Source organism: Leuresthes tenuis, unplaced genomic scaffold, assembly GCF_036924035.1.
Source record: "Leuresthes tenuis unplaced genomic scaffold, fLeuTen1.0.hap1 SCAF_4, whole genome shotgun sequence".
Lineage (NCBI taxonomy): Eukaryota > Metazoa > Chordata > Actinopteri > Atheriniformes > Atherinopsidae > Leuresthes > Leuresthes tenuis.
This window is the reverse complement of record NW_027325358.1, coordinates 2,155,456-2,178,137: the sequence shown is the minus strand read 5'-3', so window position 1 is coordinate 2,178,137 and position 22,682 is coordinate 2,155,456. Positions and strand designations below refer to the sequence as shown.

Here is a 22,682-nt window from a genome sequence, read left to right as displayed (position 1 = left end):
GCTCCATCTACTTGAATGCTCTTGCAAAGGCTTCTGTCCCAACTGGGTCCCTCCGTTGGTCCCAGGATTGTCGTCTAGCAGCTCCTACACCACGCCTAAGACAATCCAAACTCTGTTCATGTGTCGTCCCACGATGGTGGAATGACCTACCGAGCGCTACCAGAACAGGGGCGTCCCTGTCTATCTTCAAGAAGCTCCTGAAAACCCAGCTCTTCAGAGAGCATCTCCTATCCCAGCACTTACCTTGTACTTCCCTACCCCCTCTATCTCTGCACTTTATCTTTCTGCACTTCCTTCTATGCCTGCACCCTATCTCTACTCTGTCCCCTCTGACAGAGTCGGACTCCTGGGTTCCTTCTATGTAGCTTATTGTTAGCTTTTTATATAGCTGTTATATCTTCATTTGTAAGTCGCTTTGGATAAAAGCTTCTGATAAATACAGAAACATGCTGACATTGATTCCTCCGTAACACCACAGCATCCACAACCTCGTTCCTGAGTCTTGGAGCCACAGCAATCAGCAGCTCTTGAGCTATATTTTCCCCTCTTGCCTGATCATTTATCATCATAAAGACGAGGGGTCGTGCTGCACTTTGGGTCCAGTTGAGCCCAGACGGTGTTTACAGGAGAGAAGCCACAAACCTGAGCCATCTTTACCTGGAGCAGAGAGTTCTTGATGACCCGGCTCACATCCAGCCTCCACTCTGCCACGTCGGGGTTGTGCTCGTCCAGGTTTGATGAAAAGGCGAGCAGATGAGATCGGAAGTACTCTGCAGGGAGAGAAGATCATGTTTGTGAGATGCTTTTTCCTTTCATCCGTCTTCAAATGCAGAGTTCAGCCTTAAGATTCAGCTCATGAACAACATTGTTTACCATCTTCTGGATAGTTTAGTTTTTAGATTGGCAGGTTGGAATATTTCAATCTGTCTTTAAATGGACCCCGTCGTGCACGTTGTGCACGTGAAAATAACTTCACAGAGGCAACCAACTGATTTCACCTGCATTGGGGGGGCTGTGGTGACGGCCTGATTGGGCAGAAAAGACAGAACCAACTAATCAGGAAACGTCCTTAAAACAGAAGAGTTTCTTTCAAAGATGGAGAAAAGTCATCAAAAGAAGCCGATTTCTTCTTCTGAGATTTATTTCTCTCAGTTTCTGTTGAGCGCCTGGTTCACATTTTCCCACGAGACTGTTTTGACCCGCCGGACCCACCTGGACCTCAGCAGTTCTGACTGAATTTAACATTTAACTCTATCAGGGTTTATGGTGTCAGCTGAGTTCTCCCAGTTCTGTTTGGGGCCTTTCTTCCTCTATTGTTTAAAGACTTTTTCATTCTGTTTAGTTCTGGTTCTTGTTTCCAGGCTCAGTTTATCATCCCTTCACCTCCCTCAGCACATATACTTCCAGGTTTTCTGTGTTCAGGTTTCCCCTGTTAGTCCAGTTCTGTCTCGTTGTGCTTTTTTTAGATTTTTGGATTTTCAGCCACAGCAGAACTTCTGGTTCTGTTCGGTACGTTTTAATAAATCTCAGTTCTTGTCTCTTGCGTTCAGGTCCTCCATGAATTAAAAATGTGACAAACAAACCAACTTAAAGGGTTTTTAATTTGTAACAAAATCCATTTATTGAAAGGATCAAATACAATAATAGAATAGATTTGAATAAATGGATAAATAACTGATTTTTTTCTTATATTCAAACGAAGGGGTGCGGTTATCTGACTTAATAACTTCCCATTTGTCTGTTCATCAGTGATAAAAGCCCCTTCGGTCGAGCAGAGGACTGCAGTCGTATACATCAGTGATCCTGAGGCTGTTTTTTACAGCATTCAGCTCCTTACTGGCTGTTTTTTACAGCATTCAGCTCCTTATTGTTGAGATTCTGCACATAGATCTTTACTCTCAGATGCCTTGTAAGTGCAAACCTACTTGGCAATAAACCCGATCCTGAAGGTTAGGCTCTGAAACACTGGAGGAGGACGGTTATCTGCTCTGCTGTTACTGGCTACCTGTGGAGAGTGTGTTTGCAGAGCTTCAGACTCTCCCAGGAGATGCAGTCACAGAGTCAACTCACCGTGGACAGCGATGGTTTTTCTGTCCTGCAGGATGTTATTCCCTGCAGACACCTGCACGGTGACTGTGTTCACGCCTTCCCTGGAGAAGGTGCATGCCACGCTTCCCTCCAGGGTGATTACCGGCTGCTGGGGGAGACACACAGACAGAGAGAGTCAGAGTCTGGGCAGTCCCGTGAGAGCGCGTTATCAGCAGCTGGGTAACATCTCACATGGCTGCTGTTTACACTGCAGAGGTGTCAGCCTGCAGAGGGTTCCCTGTGGGACACCAACAGCTCCTTCCTGCCATCATCATCTTCTCTGTCTGTCCTTTAGATTTCTTTCAGGTGCTAAAACAGCCACGGTTCAGAACCAGCCCTGATGGTGTTGACCAAACACATTCACTCATTTCTGAAGACAGCTGGTGAGCGTGGAGGATAAATAGATATTACTATCTGTTTAATTATTTATTAGTTAGCAGTTTTAGCATTCTGGTGGGTCGGTTTGACATGAGACCAGCCAGTTTGCAGGTTGATTATTTCATTTTGTGGCTTTCCAAAGCATCCCTGCAGCTGCCGTCTCTTTAAACTCCTTCTGAAAGCTCCAGTCTGCTCTGATTACTGATCTGATGATCAACAGTGTTTCAAAGTGATCCAGGTACACATCAAACTCTACAACAAACCAGATATTTAGAGTTACATGAAATCTTCCTTTTTGTACATTAACAAGTAAAATTAAGCTGATGCCACACATGAAATATGTTGGGTTCATGTCTGAAATCACATAAAAGTGGAAGTAAACGTGAGAATCGCTGCGTTTTGTTTTAAAACACCTTCTCTGATTCAGGGTCGTACTTTGTATTTATGATGCTCTGCAACTGGTATCAAAGCTGATTAGCAAGGCCACATTTTTGTAACCTTGGTGTGTAAATATAGCTCAACAAACTGAGAATCAGCAACCTACTTCTTAATTACAAATGAACAAAGATATAACAGAAGTTGGAGCGCAGTGGGAAAGGGGGGGGGGGGGGGCGGTCTGCGGTACCTCAGTGTTATTTCCGATCCACCAGATGTAGGTGACTGTTCCCACTTGGCTGGGCCACAGAACAGCAGTCAGGTTCACTTCCTTGTTTCTCACTGCCACGAAGGGAGCTGAGAGATGGATATACTCCAGCTGACCTACTCAGGCACACACATGCATCACAGAGTGAACTCAATGCTCTCTGCCAAATTATGCAAAAACTAAGAGACAAACCATTCTATTGGTTCAAAGAAGGAAAAAAGAAAAAGAGGGTTTATAGGTGGGTGGGGAGGGTGAGCATGCCTAGAATTCTCTCTGCACTGGGACCAAAAGCTGCCATCTGTGTGTTATTTTTCATCCGTGGCCCTCCCTCCTTTTTTTGTACCACTGGCACACAGGATTGACAGATTGGTGGGGGCAACAGCGCTCCCTGATCAATAAGCCAGCTCTTTTACATCTGTCACCCCCTGAATACACCAGGGGTGGTCAGCTCCTGCCACATATGAGGCTGCAGAGGCTTCAGCTGACTGCAGTGTGATGAGATCTGGCTTGTTTGTGGGGTTATGGGAGTTATTATAACATAGAAGCTGGAGACTCTTCTTTCAAAGCAAAGACCGTGTGTTCAGGCTCACATGTTACATGCAGGTAGAGCGTGGCGGTCTCCGAGCCGAGGCTGTTCTCCCCGGTGGCAGTCACCCGGTAAATTCCCACGGCTTTGTAGACGTGTTTGATCCCATCCTCGATGGAGCTCACATTGGAATACGTGACAGCATGGCCGTCTCCAAAGTCCACGGTGATGCTGGTCCTCGCCCCGTCACCCTGTGAAGGACAAACACTGTGAGGAACTTGGCAGGTCTTCATCAGCAGATGGCTTCAGGTGCTGTTTTCAAGGAAAAACTTTCCTTTCCCTGCAGTTGTTTCTGCATGCAAAGTAGATATATTCATAAGCTCACTCGGTTCGGGAAGCTCCAAGTGTTCATAACTTGTTTTTTAGGAATCTCATTTTCAGAGAAGTTGTTCCAAAAATGCAACAAAACTCAAGTCTGTAATTTAATGTTCTCACCTTTTCAGACACAAAGGTACAAAGGAGACGATTTGCAGTGTCAAATCTAGAATTTAACACGGCAACAGGCCAAAAATGAGTTCATGAAATACACAAGAAGCAGCAGATTACCTGCTGACAGGTGAGGGTGTCAGGATTGGGTATAAAAGGAGCAGCCAAAGGTTTAGTGTCTCTGAGCCGAGGCCGTTTGGTTTTCAAGGAAAAACTTTCCCTGTCCCAGCTGCAGACACTGCAGAGCGCTGATATATAGACACTCGTGCACAGGATGTGATAAAAAGGGGGATTATTTTCAAAAGGAAAAGCAGAGCAACTAGCAGCAGAAACAGCGATGGAGGCTCGTTTTTGAGCAGAACAAACTTTTCTCAGTTTGGTTGTGGGCAAAAAGAACAAAAAAAACCCCCAAAAAACTAAAGATTTTCAAAATAAAACAAGATATAAAGGAAACTCAAGGAGCAAACCAAAAAATAAAAGCCACAGATCACAACAAAGAAATCCCAAACTATAACCAAGTTGATTGAAGCCATAAAAGTACGCTGCCATCACCAAACCTGAAAGCTTGTTTATTTCACACTAAAAACTACTTTATATCAAACACAGACATCTTTACACGGTTAGCTCTTCTATTCAGTCACATTAGCCGCATTCGGACAGAAACGTTCTAAGACCTGTCCTTCTCCAGAGGAACCGTTTCATTTTGCATTCACACATGAGTCGGGGGCCTCGACAGGGACTGATGTGACGCAGCCGTCTGCGACAGACGTGTTACTTTAGCGCCACTCAGCAACAGAACAGAACCCGGGAAAAGTAAGGAGAGAAGGAAACAACAGCACCAAGAAGCTAACATGGAGAGCGAGGAGGCCACCGTGTTCACGGTCTGCATGGCGGTGATATTAATCATGGACGATCACATCAGGCGTCTAAGATGGAGGCTGGAAGAGCGCACAGCGAGAGTCAGGAGACGGAGAATCCAGCAGCGGGCGATACTTCTTCCTTTCATGGAGGAAAGAAGGAGAGCAGAGCGCCGCAGACAAAGGAGACGAAGTTTAACTTATTAAACAGGCGCCGGTTGGGTCCGTGTCGTATGAGTAAACATTTCAGACAAGGGGCGGAGCTACCAGCCACCAAACACCTACATCATATGTGTTGCTATGGAAACCAGAAAAGACCTCGGAGAAGGAGCTAAAATGGTTCCAGGAACTGAGGGCCGTGGTCCCTAGTTCCTGAATGTCCGAATGCACGAAACAACGTCCCTATTCCTGAAAAGGTTCTAGGAACTGCAAAAGGTTCCTACAGAGGGAATGAGCCTATTCTTTGTCCAGGGTCAGAGTGCAAGTATCATGACTTTCCGGTCTCCATGGAAACAGTCCAGTTAGGGATGTTAGGCTGTTGACGTCAGCCATTCACAAGCCGATTGTGTAAGACGTGCTCAGCTCACCTCCTCCAGAAACACGAGGAAGGTGACATTAGTGGCCAGCGTGGCGGTCAGCGAGCCCTCACTGGTGACCAGGTGGAGACCTTTGGGAGCCTGGATGGGACACTGCTGCCGCCTGGCCGTGAATTCAGCGCTCACCCCAGCTGTACAGTTATTGGACACCACTTTCCTGTAGCTGAGGGTGACAGAGCACAGAGGGGGACAGTGTTTTTCAACCATTATGAACAGATCAAACCATGCAGGATGTTAAAATCACACCAACATTAAAACATTTTGAGATTTAACAATAATTTATCCTGAATCTTATTGCACAAAATATAATGACAGATGTCATCTCAGTCCACAAACAGCTGCTGGTAAGGGGAACAAAACCCAAACACAGTGTTCTCACTCAGATTTCCAGTTGATTTAGTTGATTTTGACCTGTGTTCTGTGAGCTAACATCATCCACATCTGCATTTCTTTAGCATTCCTCATTCCGAGTTAACCACTCATTCCTGGATGCCTCCTGTGGGTCATCATCCCCTGGTTCTAACCTTCACTTTGGCCTTTGGCCTGAATCTAATCGCCCCCTTGGCCCTTTGCAGGGGATCTTTTCTGGATCAAGGAGTCGCCATGGAGTCCTTTAACCAGGGCCTAAGATGACCAATACTCCCAGATCCCCAAAAGAAACTAACTCTGGCTGCAGAAACGGGAGGAAAACTGGGGTAGAGCCCAAAGTAGTAGATGGGAACTGGCCCTGGTGTGCTGCATTTGGGTCCTCCTCAATGAGATTATCATTGCATAATGCAATCACTTGCAACGACAGCCATGAAAACTAATTATGATACAAAGGCAAAATCTTGTTAAACACGTCTGCCTTCACACACACCCACCCCTCAGAGGAGCTCCATGTAAGTAGTTACATTTTTGATCTGATTACCCTTCAAAAAATTCAATTTAGAAGTTTTTCACATGGGATGTTTTTGCTGGAAAAACTTCCAGTAGATACTCTATCTGATAATGAACCACTCCCATTTCGATAATATGCATAGTGGGCTCCGTGCAGGCTGTGATTTCATTAGCTGCTTTCATTTAGTACTCCAGGCAACAAAGGAATGAGGTTAGCAACAAAAACAGAAAGCAGTGGAGTCAATATTTTGTGCATTAACAATAAAATCCTCGTTCTTCTGCTGCCAGTGTTTTCCTGTTATTCTACTGCGATTTATTTTCTGTAATTAAGAGACAATCAGTTTAGCGGCTGCTCTTTCAGTCACATCTGCACTGAAGTTCAAATCAATATTTGTTTGTAAGACTGTGGAAAGCTGTCACTGCATGTTGCACACTCACACTGAACCTGATGCTGCATCTGAATCTTTCTGAAAGAATGTGAGTGCAGGTTCTGCTCGTTTACCCGGTGCTGTTGAGGAAAGTCATTCCTGTGGTGCAGCTCCTGGACATGGACGATGGATGGAACCAAAAGGCGGGGCTGCAGTTGCCGTCGGTCCGTCTCTCGTAGCCATAATCACTGGAATGATGCGAACAGAAGAAGCAGAAACGCTGTTACAGATGCAGACTTCCACCAGTGGAACCCCTTCTGTGCTGCTAAAACGACTAATAAACTTCAGAGGAGCTGCAGAAACGGCTCCGTTCTCCTTTGGTTCCTCTTAAACGCAGCAACGAGCTGTTTGTGCGACAAATTAAAAAGCAGAGCAGTGCTGTGTCCTCAAAATGATCGGGACAAATTGCACCAATTAGAGCGACATGCACACAGATGCAAAAGTGTTGTGATTGTTAATGAAGGCTATTAGGCTCTGTGATTTATGGTTTTGATGAAGGCTGTGCTTATATCTGCCTCACTCAAGAGACCTGCAGCTTTGGCACCAAAGGGAGAAGAAAAGAAAGAGACATTAGCACTGCTGAAAATTCAAAGAAAGCACTTTTTTACCCGGAAGCAGGACAAAAAAACCCTCCTCTTTGACATCAAAAGTTGCTGCAGTGAATTATCATTTTCCCTCCAAACACTTTGTCCTTCAAGCTGTGAACGATGGCACACATTAAGGTGGGATCAATAGACTGTCTGAGAATGAAAAACACATCTTCTCTTTCACTCTTTCGCACAAACACAGCGACACATTCAAACATTTGAAGGGTTTTAATTAGCAAGCAGCAGAAGCCACCAAGAGAATCCACCTGTCCTGCTTAGCAGTTGTAATTTGGAGGATGTCATTCCTGATGGTGATTTCTTATCTTTTAATCCTATTTAAACGGATCTTTTTTAAGAGCCTGAAAGGTGGCGAGGCTACGACTCCGAGGAACCCAAAGATCCTAAGCAGAAACTCAGCGGTTAACTGTTCCAGCAGTGAGTTTTAATGTTGAATTTAATATGAAGCAACAGTGATTCCTGCAATGAAACGGACGTAATTTTTGTTTAATCATGTTATGTAGAATCAATAAAGACTAAGAACTCTGCAGCACAGATATATGACTGTTCAATCTGTCTGCTGAACACCCCAAATATCATCCCAGAAGTTGGGGTACAATAAAACATTCAGTTACAGCTTCATTCATCTTCACATTTTAGACCTGCAGCACATTCAAAAAAGTCAGGACAGAGAATCTTTTCCCACTTTGTTTCCTTCTGCCAACACTTAAAGCCGCTCTGACTCTGAGGAAACCAGGTGATGCAGAGTTCCAGCTGTTATTTTGTCCCATTCTTCCTTAAACAGGTCTTAAGGTGCGCAGCAGGGCGGGGGGGTGGTTGTTTCTCTGCTGGGGACAGGTCAGGACTGCAGGCAGCCAGTCCAGCACCCGTACCTCTTCTTCCTCAGCCAGGCCTTTGGAATGTGGCAGAATGTGGTTTTCCATGGTCTGCTTGAACAATGCTGGGACGTCCCAGGAAAAGATGTGGCCTTGAAGGCAGCATATGTTGCTGTAAAATCTCAGTGAGCTTTTCTGCATTAATGCTGCCGTCACAGAAGTGGAAATGAGCTTTGCCCCCTGATCCAACCCCATACCATCACAGAGCCTGGCTGCAGGGACTGGCTGCTGACAGCAGGCTGGATGCTGCTTTTGCTCTTTGCTCCATTTCTTCCAACAAAGATGTGGAATACTGATGGGTCTGACCACAGCACACGTTTCCACCGTGTGACGGTCCATCCCAGACGCCTCCGAGCCCAGAGAAGTGGACGAGGTTAACATCAGGCTTCTTTCCTGCACAGTAAAGCTTGTGAATGGAACTCTGTATTGTGGTGCTTGACAAAGGTTTCCACAGTAATCCCTTGTCCATGTGCTTCTATCAGCTGCTGATGAATGACGGTTCTGGATGCAGCGTCTGAGGGGTCAGAGGTCAGGCTTGCTCCCTCGTCCTTTACACTGAAACTCCTCCAGATTCCTTGAATGCTTTAATGATATTCTGCTCTGTGGAGGCAGAAATATGCAGATCCCTTCCAGTCTTTCTCTGAGGAACATTGTTTCAACACATTTGTGGACGAACTGGAGCTCCTCTGAACATCTTTGCTCCTCAGAGACTCAGCCCGTCATGGGGGCTGCTTTAGGACTGAATTTATATGACAATCATTTGTTTTCATCACACATTTTAAATAACTGTCACTAACCCTAAATTGTCACCATCACAATCTCTTTTGGAATGTGCCCGAAATGAAGAAATGGATGGAAATAAACAAATAAAATCAAGTTGATGAGAGAAAACACGAAATATGTTGGGTTCAGACAGTCAAGTAAGAATAACTGCGTCTTTATACATGATTGGCATTTTACACGCCGTCTCTACATTTTCTGATTGGGGGTCGTATTAAACTAAACTATATTCAGAATTAGTTTCAATAGTGTGACGAAAGGCTTTTAATCTGTAGATGAGTATACGTCCCATCAAATCTGTTCCAAGTGGCAGTTTCCAGCCAAACGGAGGGCTTTAGAGCATCTTTAGTGGGAAACAGTGCACTTAAGGCTGATGGAGCTTTTTGCAGCTTTAAAAATATACAACAAGTTTGTGGATGGAGGCGAAACTGCATCCAAGCTGCAGCTTAAATGGGGTAAAACATCCCTGGCTGCTTGTACACTCACAATAAAAAATAGGGCACAATTAAAACTGTACATACAGTAACTCTGGCTGTGCACTATTTGTTTGCAGAAAGTGGGACATGGTGTCATCCCTCAGTGTAAAATTCACAGCTCCAGTTTGCTGAGGGACTTAAGTCAAGTCAGCCGTTTTTTTTTTTTTAAAAGGGGAAATGATTGGCCTCGACTTGAAGAATTAAACCTGAAGAGAGTAAAGAAAGAAGCTACCAATCTGATCCTGCAACATTAAAGCTGGGAGGGGGGGTTATGTGTAGAAATAATGGGTCAGTGGATGTAGCTAATGACACCATGAAGATTTAATGAAAAATGTATTGACTGAGTGTCTAAATCTCCCATCTTAATGACACTCTTTGGAACACCCGGTGGTCATCGGTGGTATTGCACCCTAAGGCTCTTCACTTTAGTTTTAAACAGCCAACATCTGTGCAAAAGCTATGGTCACAACACACTTAAGATCTATGACTGGAGCATAAATATGGGACCAGATTATGCTGATATTCAGCATGTGGACGGCTATCAGCCTATTAGGCGAATAGGACAACATCAACCGCTGCCAGTGGTGTTTTCTCGTTATGTTGAATCTTTGTCTTTAAAACTGATTTATTTACTTTCAATTTTGTTGGGCACAAAAAATTCTTGGGCCATGTAAGCACTGAAAGGTCATTGAGTCGGTAATGGTTCAACTATGTTCATATGAATCAGTTTGTGGTCGTTGAAGAACCGAGTGATGAAGCGCCGTAATGCTTTATTATTTACGGAGAATGTTGTTTTTCTCACATTCAAGAAAGAATAAATGAAAAACTACAGATCAGAGGATTATTCCCAGCGTCTGTCTTGGTTCAGGATTCAACAGTCGGTGCATCTCTCATCTGGTTTGAGATATTTTGTTCTTCTTCTGGTTCCCTTCTGTTATTCTTGGTGTTTATAACCTCCTGATTTCGTTCCTACTTGGATTTCTCTTGTAATTCTCTGTGGATTCTGGTCACTTTCTTTTGGTTCTTCATGAAGTAGTTTCTTTTTCTTCTTATTTATTTCTTACCTTTTCTTCTTATCTTATTTTTTCAGCGCTTGCTTCTCTTTTTTATTCCTTCCAGTGTTGCTTCTTGCCCTGTTTTACACCAGGTTACAGTTACTGACTGCCCTCCATGTCTCTTTCTTTGGATTCGTGTCTTCATGAACTTTGTTCTTCCCTGGGAGTACCTGCCCTGGCTGAGGTACAGACATTTCTGTTCACTTTGGGTTTATTAAAACTCAAGTTTCCCTCCTCACTGCACCAGTCACCACAATACTTCTAACAGAAGGAATGGAGCTCAAACTGAGCGTGGAGCGGTTATGCAATATAAAAAGAAAGCAAACTCTGAACCAACCATTCAAAGTCAGCCTCTGTGCAGTCGCAGGGGCCCGAAGTCATCGCCACCGAGTACGTCTTTCCCATGACGCACCTGGACGTGGGCTTCAGCTTCCTGTAGATTCTTTTCACCCCCATGAGACACGGCTCGCCCTGCAGACCACATTTCAAAACACAGCCGACAGGAAAGTCACATAGTCTACAAAATAAGCTGCTTGCCACCATAAATAATTTACAGGATTCAACCAACCAAGTGTGGAAGCTGTGCAGGAAGCTGCTTTGCACCGAGGATTTTTCATATGAAGTAATAAGAAGGAAGTTCAGTTGCAAAAGCATTAAATCCATTTTTAGCCACGAATCTGAGGGGAATGGCTTCAAAATCAGCTGGAGAGCATAAAAAGATGAGAAGATATCAGCAGCCTGTTTCTCTGCATCCCACACTGCTGCTCTCTTTTTGTTACGGGAACATTCTGCCTTTGTGCATTAGATGTCAGTAGTGAGATGCCTTAGAAAGCCGACTGTATCCACAAATAGACTCACAGCTCCTGAAAATGAAGACCTGAAACTTCCCTTGTTAACTTCAAACACAAAACACGCTGCTCTGTTTGAGATGCTGTTTATTTGGGCTTAAGACTGCAGCAACACTGCATTTAGTCAGTTTAGTCTGGTAATTGGCTTGGACTCTTGTCCTCTTTCATGCTATATGTTTTGATCATAAGCCTGCTCTGAGCATATGGGTGTCGAAACCAATTACAGAAGTGGGCCATGAATAAAGGCAAGCTTTAAGTCTCTGGCTCAGCTTCAGGGCTGGCCAGGTTGAGGGGAAGGTTGAGAATGAATGGTGGAGAGGCTGCTGAAATCTGTCCAGCTGTGGTCCACTCACTGCACAATTAGGCTGAAAGCAATAAGAGATAATGGCTCATTTAGTGAAAACTTTAATCTTCTTTGGAAGCCTTTGTTTCAGTAAAATGATGCGAATGTGTTAATAAGCTAAGAGGACTGACATTAAATAAAGCGTCTGCAACTGAATCCGCTCATTATGACCAAAGGAAAGCCCAGGAGTCTCTGTCCTGGAAGCAGCGAATCAGGCGACTGCAGCGGCCTGTGAAAGCTGGCATTTTTCCTATTCTGTTACCTCATAACCTGAAACTGAAAGGAGTTTTTATCATTTGATTAATACAGCAGGTCTTCCAAACAAACGAATGTTGAGTTTTAGATTTATTGGCTCAGAGTACCTTCTTCTTCTTCTGCTGTTTTTACAGTTTACTATAGCAGAGGTGTGTGTAGAAATCCCTCCGTTAGCTCTCCTATAGCTGCAAGTAGCCACATAACAGCAGCTATGAGCTAACAGAGCTATAGCACACGTTCATTCATTCATTCTTCTTAAAGTATTGGTGAAATAAAGACAGATAATGCCTTATTTAGAGGCTGCATCCTCTAAGCCCCGTTCACTCCGTTATATGGATCTCCAGTTATCTAAATATCTTCAGAAGGACGCCGACTTTCACCAAACTGTTCTCAGTGAGCAGATGAACGTATTTCATGCCAGAAATAAGGTTTAAAAACACCGGAGTTCCCCTTTAAAGCGATTCTATGGACAGACAGATGAATCTTAAAGGTCGCCTCTTTGTCGCCTCTCTGATGAAAGTCCATGTTTTAAAACATCATTCTGTTCGTGTTCGTTCCACTGATCCGACTAAAAGTTCTGCTGGGTGCATGTTCGAGGATCTGGGGCCCTTTACTCTGAGCACTTATTTGAGGATTAACCTTTTATTGTTTAAAAATCACAAGAAGGCTCAAACAGGGACGTTCTGATCTGATTTACTTTCATTTTATGTGCAGTTCCCATCCAATTACAGCACTTTATAGTAAATCTGTTCCAAGTGGTGATCCCAGCTTTGTGGGATGGAATTACACAAGATGGAGGATATCAGATTCAAAACCTCTACCATACAAGTGGATCCAGTCTGTGGTATCTGCTCTGTTTTAGATTTAAATCTGGAACATCTATTGCTGTGCTGGCAGGCTGCTTACCTGGTTGTGTAGGTGCCACGTCTGATAATCCACCTCCGTGCACCTCCTGTTGAAGATGGACCTGAAGTCTATCTTCACCAGCTGCCACTCAGAGCGATGACTGACATGGCCAAAGATCCTGGAAAACAGCCAAGCGTGGTGCTCGTTACATTAAAACACGGCTCAGGTGTTTAACTTGAAATGGGCCTGAAGGATGAAGCTGCTTTTCTAATCCAGTGAGCCTCGCTGTGGCGGGAAAAGCGTTTACGGTGCCATCAAACATGTGTTTATCTGCTGCTAAGCTAGTCCAAATAAAAGCTCGATGTCCTCCTGTTTGGTTAGTTTGTGCAAACCAACTGTTTTAGCCTCATTTTTAGAGTGAAATGGTGAATCTTCGAAGGAAAACGGAGAATTAGAAACAGAGGAAGTTAATTAGGGATGTTGTTAGGGATCCCATAGTTAAGCTGCTATAGGCTTAGACTGCTGGGGGACCTCATCTGTCACACCTTTCCTCACTTTGCTCTCTTTTTCCCCCTGTTTAATTTCAAAATTGATTTTATGTACATGTGACATTATTGTGGTTATTAACTTGTGTTTCCCTGTTCCAGCAGGTATCCTTTGAATGGCGTTATGGTGTTTTTCCCCCCTCTTTTCCCTCTTTTCTGTCTTCTCAAACCCCAGCTGGTCGAGGCGGATGGACACCCTTCCTGGTTCTGGTTCTGCCAGAGGTTTCTTCCTGGTTCTGTTTCTGCCAGAGGTTTCTTCCTGGTTCTGCCAGAGGTTTCTTCCTGGTTCTGGTTCTGCCAGAGGTTTCTTCCTGTTAAAGGGAGTCGTTCCTTTCCACAGTCCCTCAGGCTCAGGACGGGAGATTAGACTGAAGACACGCTTCGGTGCAATCTGTTGGTTTCCTTAGCTAGGATATTAATTTTATGAATTGGCTCCATATGAATTGATTGGATTATAATTACAATGAATTGAATTCCAATTGGCTTGAATTGGACTATATTACTTAAGTGCCTTGAGATGACAATTGCTGTAATCTGGCGCTATATAAATAAAATTGAATTGAATTGAATTGAATTAATTCTCAGTTAAATAGTGTGACGACTGGATTAATACAAGATGTTCACAGTTAGGGTTACAGAAGAGGATCAACCAGACTTTACAATGTCCAGAAAAGATTAAATCTATGAATAAAGTCCAATAAACTCAATACATGTCGTGTTTTGTCTCACCAGCTTCATTTCGTGTGTTAACATCCATTAATTTAAACATTTCAGGCTGCAACACATTATAAAACAGCTTCTGGACCAAATCATGATTATAAATCTATGTAAATATCTTTTTTATTTCTTTTGTCCTCATTACTGGGCCTAAATTACAGCCCGCCCCATTCTTTTCTTTTAAATGTGTTGCGTGTATGTTGACTAATTCATTTAAGTTGATGAGCAAAAAGATGAAACGTCTTAGGGCCGTGCGATCTGTAACGAAATAAAAGCCGTCTCATTCCAACACTGCTGGATTCTGGGAGGTTTGTCAGATAAATATTCCATCTCCAGATAAACTGAGAGGGTGTGTGCATCTCTGCACTGACCCCTTCACGATTCATACCAAAACATATTAATCACAATTTGTCAATTAGCACTGGAGGCATCCGACCATGACAAGCACTTACTGTAAGAATTAGTACAAATTGATAAGAAAGCAGTGCATGATGGTCTTATGAAAACTAATGGTGTGCCTGCCAGCCAAGAGGCTTCGTGTTGCAGCAGTCAGTCTCAGTGTCTTTACACTGCCCCCAACCTCCCCGGAAAGCTCATCTCTTCTTCTTGAGACTGCTGTTATTCCATATTCCCTCTCTCCCTCCGTCTCTCCAGCTGTGTCCTATCACTCTCCTGCAGAGCTGACTGCACAGCCCACTGTCACTCTGTCATTTCTGGCAGGTGCCATGAAACATTGATACGATGGCTGTGGAAACTCTTTGGTCGCATGCCCCAAAGGCCCCCGTCTCTGCAGCAATAAGGCAGCACTGCTGTGTCATATGAGTGTACTCCATCTTAAGGCTATTCTAATAATAAATGCAAAAGGAATCTTCATAACTCTGGTTTCCGAGGGCACACGGAATCATGCTTACTGCTTTCCCCCAATTTCTAATGCAGTTAAAACTTTTAAAAGCAAAGTTTCTGGTCTGTTTTCCCAGGCTTTCTCTTTTTTTTTTTGATCATTTTCCTTCATGCTCTTCAAATGGACAGCCACGCTGTCGCTGGCTGCCAAAGCATTGATCTCCTGTGATCATAATCTGCAGACAGACAGTTTTGATGTCGGCCAGACCTTGAGAGAAACCTTTTTTATTCATGAAACAGAAAACAGTGAGTGAGGAATGCTGAATGGAGCGGGCTCAGATGTGCATGCAGAAAGCAAAGGCTCAGGTTAAGGAGCACGCTGATGATTTGTTGTTCTCACTCCCTTCGGTGTGGTGGATACATTTGCATGCCGACTCTTCGGTACTCACGTCATGATGAGCGTCTCCTCCCCAGGCTCTCCCAGCACGCCATCCACAAACAGAGGGGTGTTGGTGAAGCTGTACTTGTTCCACTGGCGTCCTTCGTCAAAGCTCAACCTGACAACACAAACAGACGCTGCACAAGGGAGCCTCACTAATGCCCCGACTGTGTGCACAAGCTAATGACCCCGAGAGCTGTTTAACAGCCTTATTTCATATTCTGCACAGGGCCCAGGGATTCTGCTCGGTGAACACGAATCAGTGAGAGTTGGACTCATTATGGGTTCAGACAAGGAGAGGAGAAATTGAATGACAATTGTCAAAGCAGCCATTTTCCTCGGCTGGTGGGTTCTTACCCCAGAATCATATCATTCCCCAGTTCGAAGGCAAACTAATTTGCTTTTGTTTGACTAACTTAAGCCTTGGAGCTTCTTTTGAGGGAGTTAGTCATGCTGTGACGAATAGCGTCTCTGTCATAATGACTCACCACAGGTGTCGGATGGGAAGCGGAGTGTGTCTTATTGCAACCAAGGCTCCTCCCTGGTCGAGATAAAGCACCGCGTACTCCTCATCAAAGATCTGCGGGGAGGAAAAGAGCGCTCACAGAAGTGTTGAACACCCCGAACCGTTCGAGTCACTGCAGAAAGACACGGCTGGATACTGCAATTACATTAGCATGGAAAGTGATGCAGGGTGATCCATGATGTCACCTGCTGCTGATTCTTAATACACAGAACAGGGTTGTCATGTTGGTCTTTTTTCTCTTGTAATTTAGGGATTTACCCCTCATTTTTTTACATTTGTACAGTACGGGACCTGCAGTCTGAGCAGAGATACCCGAGCTTTCCCGTCTTCAGCTCCTTCAGTTCCAGCTGAGAGACCTTCATACGAGTCCTGGATAGTTTTGTGGCAGATGAAAACATATTCTTGTTCTTTACGTGTCGTCTCCCAGCTTTATTCACTCCCACCCTGGTCAAAGACCCTTTTTTAACATGCAGAACCCTCCATTTCAGCTGTTGAAATGTGCTTTTTTTGTTTTCTGTACTCCATCACAAATCCTTTACAGGCAATAATTTGGGCAACAAAAAATAAGTGATCCGTTGTGCACTTTTGCAGGTCTTCAGCTCTCTGCAGTCGTTGTTAGTTTTGGGGTCTTTCAGGTGTGAATGAGACCATCTCCTCTGTTTAAAGTTGGCTTTCCCACTTTGACATCCATGACTTCTTTGACTCCAATCTTCAACCATCTTTGCTCCCTGTCCAGAACGTGATATTACTCTCCTGAAAGCAGTCTCCCTTCCCCTGAGGTTGACCTGAGAAACTGGCTCTCCTGCACTGTGTCGTGCCCTTGTGTGGTTGGTTAGTTTCTCATATATTACAGTATTAACTACACATTCGGCTCTGCTCAGTTTGTGTTTTTCGTCCTTCCAATGAACCCGTTTCTCTGTGTTGTTGGCTTGGAAGTGAACAGGGATGGAGAAGATTCTGCAACATATGGAATGGAAACATTTTGTGCCGGTTCTTCTTCTCCCCTCCGATTGTGTGTCATTTTTTCCAGATTTCTTAGCTCACTTAACAAAGCTCCAGCTCGGATATCCACATGTTTTAAATGCTTTCTGGTTGCGTTTGTGTTCCTTTTGCCTTTATGGGGACATGCAGAGTTCTGATGATGGCTCAGCCCAGTCTGGACAGTTCTGGGCCCAGTCTCAGCATCCACCCAAGGCTACTAACAGGCTGAACTAAGCACCTGTTTAATCACACAACTCTAACTTTGCAGAGACAAAAAAGTCAGCATTAGACCCCCAACAACTACAGCTACTTTAAGGACCATTAAGAAGACATTTGAAATCCATTTTAGGTTGATGGTTGGCTGCATTTATCAGAACTAAAGTCCACAAATGTGGAGAAAAATCCAAATTATAGGGGTTCAGGGTTCTTACTGCTGCTCGTCTTTCCACTGGACACCTGTCTGGGCTCCAGGAGGAGCCACCCAGGTGCAGAGCTTTCCTCCTCATCATCCCGAGCCCCCCTGTTCCCATGCATGTGAAACACACCAGGGTGAAATAATCTGGAATTATTCTTCACATTTCATGACGGAAAACATGCCGTCTGATGGTGAGTGTTGTTCGCTCATGTCTGGACTTGACGACTGAAAGAAAGACAGCCAGCTTGAAGGTCCACCACCCCAAAGGGTTGACAGCATGTTTCCCTGTGACACCATTTCTCAAACGTCACTCAGCAGATGCCACGGGAGACGTCTTCCAGAGGCTCGCAGTTGAGATGCTGCCACCACAAAGACTTCAAACCCCACTTTATCGTCTCATGAAGCATGATACAAGAGGTGTTATTATAGTTCATACTTCTGCAACAGCAGCATGATGTGATAAAAAAAGAGGCCTCACCTGTCTCCACGTGTTTCCTGCATCAGACGTGATGAACACACTGACGTTGCCATTGGTCAGCTCTGAGCCAATGGAGCCTGCAGGTCGGTAGCAAATTCACAGAACACACAGAATATAAACCAATGTAAGCTTTTGAGTTCATGAAACACAGAAAATGGCATCTGCTTCCATCAAATACAGTTCATCTCTGATGCAGAGGATTTCGACTTACAGCAGGAGGCTCCGGCCTGCAGCTGCAGACTCAGGCTGTAATTACAGAGCTCCAGCAGAGCCACTGTGCAGCGTGACATTTGCCCGTACTCCTAAATTAACCAATAAATCCTGATTACTGTATTAATCTTTTAGCAGGCCGGACCACATTAAGACAAGCTTTCCAAATGCAGTGCAAACGGTTGTAATTGCTTTCAATCTGCTTGTAATTGGTGCCAGGTGGCAGTTTTTCACAGGCATGATTGTCCTCTCATATGAACTCTCCTTGGGAAACCAAAATATATATCTTTAAAAGGTGCAAGGAAAGGTTTAAAGTTAGGTTTTTAAACCCTTTCCTAGTAAAAGCAGGCTTTAAATCTGTCAGCCGAGGTCTTTACCTGCTGATTACCTGATGTTATCCCTGAAGTTGTGATAATCACAGCTGAAAATATCTTAAACTTAGGAGCTGGGATGGAAAAGAAGCGGCTGTTTTCTACACCTGCTTTCCTTTGGCCATTCTGCAGCCGGAATAATGTCAGATCAAACCGAATGGGTCGATTGTTCTTCTCTCAAATCACTGAAAGCTGTTTAATTCAGTGTTTCACAAAGGTCCCGACAGACGCTTTTAGAGTACACCTGAGGTGTGTGCTGATGAGTTATTGACAGTGCCGGTTCATGTGGGAGTAAATATCACTGAGGTGTGAATCCACCTGGAAGGCTGCTGATGCCATATTCCTCCTTTCCTTTCTTTTTCTCACACACTGAGTCAATGAGTCTTTGCTTTGTTCTCAGGAACAATGTTGCTCTGAGGGCTCAATCATTGGATTATGTTGTCTTTGGTGCTGAAGCTTTCTGTTGTTGTCATTTTCCCCGTGCTGCACAAAGATGAAGCAGCACACACGTTGTCAGATTCTTATCTGGAAGTGTGGCAGAATAAAAGAGGACGGCCCTGCAAACAGGCAGATGCAGCTGAATGGAAAACACAGAGATGAGACCAGTGGTTGCTCAGCAGATGAAGCAGTTCTTTGTGAGAAGGAATCACGACCGGGATGTTTGTGTCAACCCCTGACAGGAGAAACTGCATCTCCCACGGGTCAACGGGAGAAAAGATTCGACTTTCTTCTGCTTCACGGACAAGTGGATTTTAATTTCACTGATCTGGGTTTGTAATTCGTCAACTGAGGCTTTGAAAAGCTGCTTCCTGGTTAAGAAGCAGGTCTGTTGAAGTCGGGACATTTTATTCGGCACATTAAAAAAAGAGAAATGTTGACTTGCTCAAAATTTACACCGTAATATGTCAGCGGTGGAGTCGTTCATTTTAATTTATCAGCTGATGATGAATCGTTTGTGAGTCCTTCACAACGTTTCCTTTTCTGAACTAAAGTGATGAAAGAAGTGGCTAACTCCCCCACAAATGAAACTAGAGTTAATGATGATTATCAACTAAAAACTGCACAAAAGCTCCACTCATTTCATATGTCAGAATCTCACCTCGAAAAGTGACAAATAACCAAAGCTACCAGGTAAAATAAGCAGGAACGGCTGGTACAATTGGGCTAACAGGGCTCCCTACATTATTCAATAAAATGAGAATATAATATATAAATAATTCAATAAAAACTTTAAACAAATTGTTTTTTAATTTTTGATCAGAGGTGGAGCAAAATCTGAACTGAAACCCATAAAATCGGTAAAAACGGGCTAATTATCTACAGCCCAAGCGAAGCAGCTCAGTTCCACTTGACTTTTCTTCAACATTTGAGTGACAGGTTGCAAGTCCCGCCCCCTCCATTTGGGCTCATTTGGGCTAAATCTGTACAGCCCAGATTTGGGCCAATCACAGACGACTCTACTTGACTGCGTGTATCGGGCGAAACTTTGACAATGGCAGGCATTGGTGTTAACGAAGTGGATTATTTACTTTTGAATCCGTTTTCTTCAATGTCCTCAGGTGAAAAAAGTAGGGGCACATCATCCAAAGGATGTCCAAATTACACAGAAAGAAAAGCGCCAAAATCGTAGCTATTGTCCAACTTAGTTTGAGAGAAAGGACCGGCTAACGGCTAACGATAGAACGGCTAATGGCCTCTTGAAGCTTCTCTTCAAATAAGGTAGACCCCCCCCCCCCCCCCCCCCCCCCATTCATGTCACACAGATGGAGAATTTTGTGGAGTATTTCTTTTCTTAACGTCTTTCTGGAGTGTTTTTCTGGAGTTACTCTTTTAGTTTTGTGCTGATGTTTGGATTATTGTGTTCCAAAGCAAATAGCAACAGGCTATAAGTCTGGGTTGACCTTTTTTCAAACCTTTTATGGTGTGAAAGTATTTGTTTTTCCAGAGAGATGGTAGATGGTGTATTCTCCATCAGTGCATTCTTCTAAATAGTGTTTTGGTGGTTTGTTGAAAAGGCCCGTGCTGTTGGGATAGTTTAAATTCTAACAGGACACCTTTTATGTTGAAATACAACTACTTGGCTTTTATAATACATTAGCCCCCCCATTCAATGTCACCACAGGCCGTCACTGAAAATAAGTAAAGTAAAGAGGGAAATATCCAAGTTTAACATAAACAGACGGATGTCTTCCAGCTTTCGTCTCTCTGAGGGATCTTTGTAGTCTTTGTGATCTCGAGTAAAAACAAAACTTTCCAAAATAGGAGACCCGTTACTCAATTATGTGCTTATCTTAATTTCATGCATTCATGTCACATTCTTTAAAAGGCTGATCTGCTTTCTGGGACGACTGCAAAGCCTTTTTAATCAAAAATCCCGTCTGTTTTAATATAGTACCGTCAAAGAGAATAAAAAACTGAGATGTTTAAACCTTTCAGCAACTCAACAAAGATTTAACTACTTAAAACAAAAGTATCGAAAAGGGTTTTTAACAGAGAGGTTTTAGAAAACCCACAGAACTCCAGTAATAAAGTAATAAATGTCCCTGGAAGCAGATTCCATCACACCCACCTGAGGCCACGATGATCCCCGGCGCTGAGTCCCGGCTGGCGATGTTTCCAGATGTGTAGGGATTTGCAGACACGTGAAGATGGAGATGTAATGAACAGTACGGCTGAAGAACAAGGAATCAAAAACTCAATTAAACTTTCAGAATAACCAAAACAGAAGCCTGGGAACAAATCGGCTTTTGCATCAACTTGGATCTGCAACCTGCCCAGCTCATAAGTTTTATCACAAACTCTATTCCCCCATTGGCTGGGCTCACCATTAATTTTGATTGGGTTAACCTTTACCGACACAATTCTCATTAGGACCCAGCAAAATGCCAGCGGTGCAGGCCATGTTGTGACGGGCTGTTTGGAGGTTTATTAAAACTCTGACATTTCCTGACAAATGACTGTATAATATGGGAAGAAGGTGAAGGACGCCACAGCGTCTCTAATTGGTTTATCAAAAAATAGGTGATTATTTCTGGACTTGTGCTCGTGTCAGGAGGAGAGACAGCGCTCATAAACATCTGCGCCGGTGGATTATTCATACAAAATAAGTAAAAACTCAAGTTAGCTGCGAGAGGCTCCAACTTTCACAGGCTTTCAGGAAGAAAGACAGATGAGGGGGCATCTGCTTGTCTGCCTGACACCTCTTTCTCTCTGAGTTTCTTAAATGAGAGGTCAGCTTATTGGACTGAATCTCAACAGCTGACCTTTCGGCTCAGCAGCCTCAGAGCGCTCGGCTTTGACGGGCGCTGCTCTCTCTGAGCACGGCCTCTCGTTGCTGCTGGGATCAGTCAACTCCTGTCAGGGCCTCTCTTTGATGGAAGCGCACGCACATACAAACACATGCAGCCTGAGCACGCCTCGCTCTCAGACACTTACCAGCGCACAGTGAATGCTGTTGGCCCTCAGGTCTTTGCTCGGGGCCTGAAGTAACCTCCAGTCTCTGCCTCTGTTGTAAGTGATGTGTGTCTTCACTTGGTTCTCCGTCTTTTTGTTGGCGAGGAACATCCCTTTTATTCCTGCTACCTGGGAAATCACACGGAGAACAGTTCACAGCTCTAAGTGGAATAAAGTCAGACTTCATGCATCCAAACACCATTACTGTGCTCATATTCTCCAGTTAATTTGCAGCGAGTGAATGCAGTGCACTGCAAAGCAAATCACATGCCTCGGGGCGATGCAACCGCACAGACAGGCCTGTTCTGTATTCCCAACAAAACCAAACACAGCCACAAACGCTGAGTGGAAAATGATCGACTGTCTGGAGACTTGCGAGTAATCAACGAGTGCCTTAAATGAATCTGACTCCTTGCTGGAGGCCCACAGGGTGGCACGGGGATGCTGAATTGAGTTGGTGACAGTTGCATTAGGCGGTGAAACTCTACTTTAGCGACTGACAGATACTTCAGTGTCCCTTGAAGCAGGGATTTAGCATATCCTACGTCTTGGGTGGCGACCCCAATCAGGACGGCGGATTTGATTCCATCGCTGCAGCCTCAGAAAGACATGAGCTGCATGATCACCAGCTTAATTATCAGGTTGAGAGAAATAGTTTCATGTTGAGTTTGGTGCTCGTTTTTTTTTATGAATCACACCAGAACATAAGCCTCAACATCAGCCCTTAATACAAGACATTTTGG

At 44.1% G+C, this 22,682-nt stretch overlaps 1 protein-coding gene across 4 annotated transcripts in view; it reads right to left on the bottom strand.

The window, feature by feature from the left end:
• The window catches only part of sorcs1 (sortilin-related VPS10 domain containing receptor 1), a 163,939-nt gene that overhangs the window by 11,078 nt on the left and 130,179 nt on the right, over positions 1-22,682 (bottom strand). For 3 of the 4 annotated variants that reach the window (XM_072384067.1, XM_072384069.1, XM_072384070.1), the window contains exons 10-22: positions 21,922-22,068; positions 21,056-21,158; positions 17,906-17,982; positions 15,994-16,085; positions 15,516-15,623; positions 13,025-13,142; positions 11,010-11,143; positions 6,956-7,069; positions 5,566-5,737; positions 3,700-3,886; positions 3,092-3,225; positions 2,071-2,197; positions 658-770 (exon numbers count right to left, since the gene is read on the bottom strand). In XM_072384067.1, the coding sequence (XP_072240168.1) occupies positions 658-770; positions 2,071-2,197; positions 3,092-3,225; positions 3,700-3,886; positions 5,566-5,737; positions 6,956-7,069; positions 11,010-11,143; positions 13,025-13,142; positions 15,516-15,623; positions 15,994-16,085; positions 17,906-17,982; positions 21,056-21,158; positions 21,922-22,068 (1,626 nt within the window). The remainder of the gene's footprint in view (positions 1-657; positions 771-2,070; positions 2,198-3,091; positions 3,226-3,699; positions 3,887-5,565; positions 5,738-6,955; positions 7,070-11,009; positions 11,144-13,024; positions 13,143-15,515; positions 15,624-15,993; positions 16,086-17,905; positions 17,983-21,055; positions 21,159-21,921; positions 22,069-22,682) is intronic. The other variant, XM_072384068.1, reaches the window with a different exon arrangement.